General features: G+C 38.9%; 1 protein-coding gene across 3 annotated transcripts in view; it reads left to right on the forward strand.

Annotated features, from left to right (window-relative positions):
- Window positions 1–8183, forward strand: part of pacs2 (phosphofurin acidic cluster sorting protein 2) — a 63667-nt gene extending 55484 nt beyond the window's left edge. For all 3 annotated transcript variants that reach the window (XM_039603647.1, XM_031733456.2, XM_039603648.1), the window contains 5 exons: window positions 269–311; window positions 804–939; window positions 1678–1898; window positions 2749–2862; window positions 4094–8183. In XM_039603647.1, the coding sequence (XP_039459581.1) occupies window positions 269–311; window positions 804–939; window positions 1678–1898; window positions 2749–2862; window positions 4094–4212 (633 nt within the window). In that variant the 3' untranslated portion in view covers window positions 4213–8183. The remainder of the gene's footprint in view (window positions 1–268; window positions 312–803; window positions 940–1677; window positions 1899–2748; window positions 2863–4093) is intronic.
- The last annotated feature ends 34 nt before the right edge of the window (window positions 8184–8217 follow it).

Consider the following 8217-nt stretch of genomic DNA (forward strand, 5'->3'; position numbering starts at 1 on the left):
TCAGCAGGATAATGTGTCCTGCCACAGAGAAAAAAACTTGAACAGGAATGGTTTGGGGAGCACAGAAACGAATTTAAGGTGTTGACTTGGCGTCCAGATTCCCCAGATGTCAATCCAAGCGAGCATCTGCACAATTTTAGCTAGGCAGTCACAGTGTTATGTCTGATTGATGTAAATGCTGCACTTTTCAGTTTATCTGTGGGTTTTTGTGGCACTTTGAAGTGATGCTTAAAGTGATAAACCTTTGCTTTTCCATTCTATTCTTCAGATGGTGAAAGTTGGCATTGTGGAGCAAACATCTGCAACATCAGGTAAACCACTGTTTGGCCACTTTGTGGTTGTTGAATATTAAAAGAGATGTTTGGTCATAGGCTGCATGTTAAACCTTTATATAAGACTTCATTAGACAGCTTTACTGAATGAAGTGAGCAACATCACCATATCTACATTCCTGTTGATCCTTATGAGCGTATTAGATATAAATATATTCTCAAGGCATTAATAATCAATTCCAGAAGGACTTGTTGATTTATACTGTATCAATTAATCCTGAGAACCTGATGTTATATCATCTTTGTTATGCTGAGATTTTGACTAAATAATAAAGAAAGAGCTTCATGTTAGTGTTGCAAGTCAACAAGAAGACATTTTTGTGTCTAAAGTCATTTAAATTGAGAGATGGCTAATTTACTGATTGTAGGTATGATGCAATCTAACAATATTTCAAAAAAATTGCAAGAAATTGTTATTCCTGATGCTACGTGCCTCCTTTCACAGCTCTTTTTTGCTTTTTCCTTTCTCAGGAGACTCTGATGATGCAGCGCCTCTGGGCTCCTCGCTGCTCTCCTCCACCCCTCCACAGGTATCACCCGCTTTCAAAGAGGCATCGCCCACGCCGCCCTCGTCTCCCTCTGTCAACACCAGCTTTTGTGCTTACAGGTAAAATGTGCTGCCTGCTGGAGGGAAATTACATCAAGTTCTTTTTTACTAATGTCCTTGTAAATCAAAGCAACGTCTCTGCACAAAGTTTAAAATTAAATGCTTGAGCCACAAGATATTTCATCTTCTGAGACTTTATACAAAGTCTAAGAGCCAAACTGGCACATTGCAAGAAGCTTTATGCAACGCAGTCTCTTTGAGGGGTCCCAGCTTTCACATTCAAAGCTACTGATGCAAATTCTTTACAAAAATCTGTAACGTTTTACGACTTGTACGTGTATTCCACAGCTGCATATTTGTCTTTCATTTGTTTCATTTAAGCACATCTTTTCTTTAAAATCTGAAGTTTCACATAGCAGGATATAAAAATCTGTTTTTTCGCAGCTTCTAAAATGTAGAAATATTTTAGTGTGCCATTGTTTATTTAACAAAGAATCAAAAGAGAGAAGCAGTGTGGATAAACTAGACAGATTAATTATTTTAAAAATGAATACCATGTTTGTGTTCTTATATAGTGCTGTATTTATGTACATTTTCCTAAAGAAAATGAACGCGTGAATTCCTCCTATATGATACTGCTCTATCCTCTATATTATCTCATATTGTTTTTATGAAATTTCCCCCTTGTGGGACTAATAAAGGTATATCAATCAATCAATCAATCAATCAATGTAATTTATGCAATAAAGTTTAAAATGAAAGCCTTTTCACTGTATCAACATTGCTGTTTTCCTGCAGCTCTGGTGGTCAGGTGGAGCTCATGGGGCTTCAGGTGGACTACTGGGTGGCTCCGACAGAAAGGAAGAAAGATGTGGAGAAGCGAGACTCCTCCTCCAAAAACACTCTCAAGTGCAATTTCCGCTCGCTGCAGGTCAGCCGGCTGCCACTGGGGGGCGCAGAGCCAAGCTCCCAGCCCACCATGTCTATGACTGTGGTGACCAAGGAGAAGAATAAGAAGGGTATGTTGTATGATTGTGTTGTCACAGTGCGCTGGTGCAGTGGTGGGAAGCCCTAAGGCAGGGGTATCAAACTAATTTTGCATCTTGGGCCGCAAACAGCCCACTTTGATCTTACAGTAAGGGGGCCGGTCCTGTGAAACTCCGCCTTTCTGTCAGTATAAAGAAGTTTAACTACATAATATCTTAGTATAAGAAAAAGAAGGGCAATTTCAACCATATATCTCAGGTTTTCTACATGAAAAAGAAAAAACCGCTCTGGCAAAGAAAGAGATCTGTCAGCACGACTCCTCAGGCTTAAACTGAGAAATAAATGTGTAAAATCACAGAAAATGTTCTAGTAGCTCATTGCTCAGACTGCCCTGTAACTATAAAACAGAAATATTTTGTTAATTCACAGAAAATATCATATTCTTTTTCTGTAGTCCCATTCTATAAAAAATAACTTCTGTAGTTGATAGAACACTTCCTGTTTTGTTTGTTTATCTATTGATTAATTACTTTGGTGTAATATGAAGAGCCATGGGAGAGGTCTTAATCAGGTTGAAAATACATTTAAAAGTCCAAAATTTATGCCCTTCTTCACTCATTTCAGAGCCATCTAGTGGGCTGAATTAGAGGCTTCGCTGGGCCAATTCTGGCCCCCAGACCTCATGTTTGACACCCCTACCCTAAGGGTAGACTTTGGTTGTGAATGAACCCTGAAAAAGTCAATAAACTCTATAGTAGTCATTAAGAAAACAGTGTAAAATGATTAAATCCAGGATTGCAAAAATGTTTTCACACACGACTCCTCAGAGACCAGAAAGATTCTGAGATCACAGTGTGCATCTCTGTTGTTCCCTTCTGCCAGTCATGTTCCTGCCAAAAAAGAGCAAAGACAAGGAGGTGGAGTCAAAGAGTCAAGTGATTGAGGGCATCAGCCGCCTCATCTGCACTGCCAAGCACCAGCAGACCATGCTGAGAGGTAATTTTCTGCACAGACCTCCTGCTCGGTTTGCTCTTCTTTCTCAGCGGCCCAGACATCCTCAGACAGATCACAGCTGCTTCTATTTTGACTGATTACTCACATTTTAAAAAGATCAGATCAGGAGTTGTTCCTCGCCGACCACTTCGTACTAATCAATATCTAATCAGTCAATCACATGGTGGCGTTTCGGCATGTAGACATGGTCAAGATGACAAGACGTCATGGTTGTTGGTGCTAGACAAGTTGACCTGAGTATTCCACAAGCTGCCGATCTACTGACGTTATCACAGCCATCTCTAGGGTTTACACATAATAGTCCAAAAAATAACCAAACCTAACAACAACCTAGTGAACCTAATAATGTGGCCGTGAGCACACATGCAGTATTTATTGATGTGATTATAGTACTTTACCTTGCAGACACTGCAGTACATCCTATTTAAAATACAGTATTTATAAGTCAAATCTCAGAAATTTGTAGTTTATTTTTGATGAATTATTGTCACATTCGACACTCTAATGAATGCAGAAATCTATCTGGTCTATTGTGGAACTACTTTATTAACAGCTGGCTGAAATTACACTTTTCTTTTGCAGCTCCAATGAGCAACTCTGCAAAATTTAAAGTTTAAAATTTGCATGAGCTGTGGAACTGAGACCTATAACCACTTTCATACTGAAAGCACTTTTTGTTCCGTGTACTGCGGTACGGCAGTTTGGCAGTTAATATTTGAAAGCAGTAACACCTGTTACATCATGAAGAGGACCGTGTGAATTTCAGCTGAAAAGCCATGTTTATTTTTATGGGAGGGGCGTTTATATCTGGTGATTCAGATCTTAAGATAAGAGGAATACTTTACATGTCCAGCATTTATTCCCAAAATTTAGCGTCACTCATATCAACAGGAAATGAATCCATAAAAATTGTGAGCTGTTTGAAGCATAGTACTGGATAATTCAAAATAATGGGTGCCTTGCACATACCTAGAAGGAGTATTTGTTATTCAAGGACCCTCAGGATTCAGAGAGGTTTCAACCTTGTTAAGAGTTTAAAAAAAGCCATCTCATAATGAACTCCAAAGAAGACCACGGCCATGTGCTTTTACACATTCACTCAGCTGCTAACTCAAAACCCTAAAGCGCCATGAATGGATGAAGTGTGTCACCTCTTGCTAGATTGGCAGGTAGAACTGCTTCGGCGTGTAACCGTTTGTCTCTTCCTCCGCAGTGCTGATCGATGGCGTCGAGTGGAACGATGTCAAGTTTTTCCAGCTGGCTGCTCAGTGGTCCTCACACGTCAAACACTTCCCCATCGGGATCTTTGGACACACAAAAGGCCCTTATTAGCAGCACCTAAGAGACTGAAACATGGAGGACAGCAATCCCACCCTCCCTGCCTCCCTCCCTTGTGCCAAGAGCTCTTAACCCCCTTCCTCCAACCTTTCCTACACTTCCTCCTATTCTGCTGTCTTAATTTAAACTCCTGCTTTCCACACTTGCATTGTCCCTGTTATTTAATCTTTTGCGTGTTTTTTTTGTTTTTGTTTTTTAATTTTCTATTTATGTAAACACATCTCAAGGCAGAGCTGCTATGAGAATATTTCTTTACTTGGCTTTTTAAAACAAAAATCCTGCTGACGTTTTATAGACTTTTGAGGAAAAAAATTGAGTAACAACTAGAAATGACTTCTAACCTTTAACATAATGAATGAGTGCCCAGGTTTCACTTGGCACTCAGTTTTGTTGTTGTTTTTTTTTTCCTTTTCAAATTTGATGAAGATGGTTTTAAACACTTGGCCAGCACAATTAATCACAGCTATATATATATAAAAAAAGAGCCATCTGCCTTGTAATGAAGGTCATATTTTCTAATTACAGAGAAGAAATTTTGGATTTGCAGCCGCAGCGACTGTTGGCAGTTCATTGTCTTAACCCAGAGGGAGAAAGGATAAACGGCCTCCGTGAAGAAGTCTAATGTGCAATAGACGAAATATTGTGTGAATGCGATTCTGCTAGAAGATTACACACTGCTCTTAGTGGTGATTTTCACCCTTTGCGTCCCTTCTCTTCTTTACTTTACCCTCCTGATAAACTGGTTCAAGGTTTGAAGAGAAACTGTTTAGATGAGAATTACGAGCGCAGTTAACCACAAACTTACAGAAAAATAGGGCCATTTTGGGAAATGCTATCTTGTTGAGAATTAAATGAGAAGATTAATACCTCTCTTATTTTTTATGGTAAATTTGAAGCTATAGCTGTTTACAGTAGAGTAAATAGGTACCCTTGTTCTTTTGAAAGGTAAAAGAATAACTACTTAGCAGCACTTCTGAACCTCACTTAATTAAAACCTTATATCTATGTATGTTTAACCCCTATAAAAACTGAGCCAAGCTAACCGTTTCTATGTTTAGTAGAGTAAGAATGAGACATTGCGGTTTTATGGCTGGTTAAAGGGGAATAGTTAGGCACATAATGCCCCTTTCCTCCAAGACACACGCACACAAAATAAATAAATCAGGTTTTACACTTCAGGTTTTGTACATTTTATACAAAGCTAAGCTAATGGTTAATGACTAACCTGGCTCTAAACAAACGGAACAAAATCTTCTTACCAGCATCTCCAGAGGTCACCATCTATCTAACATCCACATAGAAATTGAGCCAGGGTAGCTGTTTCTCTGTTTGCAGTGCTGAGCTACGCTAATTGGCTGCTTACACATCTGGTAGCAACTACAGTACTGTGCAAAGGTTTTGAGCCACCCCTCATTTCTTTAAACTTTGCAGGAAAATGGGAAATATGTGCAGTGATTTATTGAAAAACGAAGCACAAAATAGAATATGTATCATTCTAATGACTTTAAAAGTCAATATTTTGGTATGACTATCTTTATTCTTCAACACTTCCTGAGCTCTCTTAGGCAAGATTTCTTGACATTTATTTAAGTAGTCTTCAGGAATAGTTCTCCACGACATTCATAGCTCTTCTCTAGATGTAGACACTGCTTTCCAGTGTTGCTGTACTTTTCTGTGTTCCATTAATTTTCCATCTCTAACTGGCTGAAATGCAGCCCCAAACCATGACAGAGCCTCCACTGTGTTTTACAGATGGCTGTAGACACTCACAGTTGTATCTCTTTGCTCTCTCTTCGTACATATTTGAGCCAGAAATTTCACATTTGTATTTATCACTCCATATGACCTGTTGCCACCGATTTTCAGTGCAGTTCTTGTGTAATTTAACATACTTCAGCCTTTTCTCCCTGTTTCCCTTCTTTATAAATCACTTCTTGACAACCACCATCCCTACATTTCTGATGATCAGCAAACAGCAGATGGATAAACTCACTTTTTATAGATTCAGCTTAAGAAAATTGGAAAAAATATGTGTTTGTGACAGGCTGACAGTAACACGGGGCCACAAATACAATTTAAAACTTATTGTTTTTATGTTCTGACACAACACTAGTTCATCCCTTAAATTAAAGCCCGGAGAGCTATTTCTCGATACAACTTAAAAAAATTCCAAGAAAATCTGTCTCCTTGGAAGCAAAATATAAAGACATGAGGGTTGGCTCAAGACTTTTGCACAGTACTGTACTTGAGAAAGTTGGAGCCCAAGGTCCACTGTGTTTCCTAAGAATTATCTGAAAGAAGCAGACTCTGCACAAGTGTGGCACACATCAGCTCAGCCAAAATCAGGAAATGCACCACTGATTATTGGAAAAAAAATTGACCACTTCCTGTTTTTGTTTTGTTTTTTTTACTATAATTTAATAGTTTATCTATTGATTAATTACTTTGGTGTAGTATGAAAAGCCATGGGAGAGGTCATTTTCAGGACGAAAATACATTTATGCCCTTTTCATTTATACCCTTCTTCACTCATTCCAGAGCCATCCAGTGGGCCGAATTAGAGCCTTTGCTGGGCTGATTCTGGCCCCCGGGCCTCATGTTTGACACCCCTACCCTAAGGGTAGACCTTGGTTGTGAATGAACCCTGAAAAAGTCAATAAACTCCATAGTAGTCATTAAGAAAACAGTGTAAAATGATTAAATCCAGTCTTGCAAAAATGTTTTCACACATGACTCTTCCTTAATGAAAGCGGTATCACTCTTTTAAATGTGGCTAATGAAGCCATGTAAGACACAAGCATCCAAATTAAATTAAACAGAAGTCATCACAGTTCCTCGGTGTGTATGCAGCAGCCATAATCTGCAGGCAGTACAAATACAAGTGCACAACGCTCATGATTAATCATATTTAGGCATGGTGCAGACTAATGTCACCTCATCTCAAAATGTGTGGTGTAGAGCTGTGGCAGTGGTACTGATCTTCTCATTTAACTCGGCAAAGAAAGCTAAACAGCATAACTCTCGAAATGCCAAACTGTCCTTTAAGATCAGCATATAAGATGAAACAAAACGACAGAGTGTATTAAATGCATTCATGAATTCTTCCTCCTTGAGCCCCACACTCCTCCATACACTCCATATGTTCTGCTAAAAGCAAATGTTACTTTTGCCAAAGGAAACGCTCAAGAACTGCAGCTCACTCATTACTTGTGTGGTATTATAGATGACTTCATAATGTAGAGGTGAATGTATTGATGGTACCTTAATGTAAAGCACTTTTAAATGTTTGTCCAGTATAGATTAGTATGTTACACCCCGGGAACCTGCAGGTACTATTGGCTGTCTGCCGTTATGTCTGAGCAAAGTAAAACAAGCATCCCTGTCTCCTCAGTGCTGTGAAAGCAAAGTTCATGCTCGGCGTGAGGCCTCGTCGAACTATTTTAGATTTTAGTTACATGTTCTGTGAGGTTAGCCTAGAAAGTGTATGTGGATTAAGTCTGTAGATTTTGCTCCATCTTTAACTCACTTTTAAGACTGAGTAATATTTTGCTTAAATTTCTTTCAGTAGCAGTGTCATCATAACCTTTACCAGTTTCTTGATAAGTGCCTAAATTGCTTAATTTTGACAAATCAACGTAAGTAAATATCCCTGGCTGAAATGGTGCTGATTCGAGCCCGGACAACAACAAAATATCTCAGTACAGCACATTGATTTTGCAACGCAAACACGTGCGGTGTGCATCGGTGGGAAGTAAAGTCACGCTTGACCAGCTGATTATCAGTAATTAAAAGAACACTACGGTCCATTCATGGTGAGCATACATTTGTTGTTTCTCTGTGTAGAGAATATTTTAGATGTTTTTTTTCATGTTGTCTCAGAAAAGGCTTGTTGAAAGTTCCCTAAAGACTACCACTGTAATCCCAACAACTGGGAGTAATAAAACTACTATACACACTAAAATGTACTTTTCATGTGTGGGTTACTTGACTTGGTTAGTA

This window comes from Oreochromis aureus, linkage group 19, assembly GCF_013358895.1.
Source record: "Oreochromis aureus strain Israel breed Guangdong linkage group 19, ZZ_aureus, whole genome shotgun sequence".
NCBI classification, from domain to species: domain Eukaryota; kingdom Metazoa; phylum Chordata; class Actinopteri; order Cichliformes; family Cichlidae; genus Oreochromis; species Oreochromis aureus.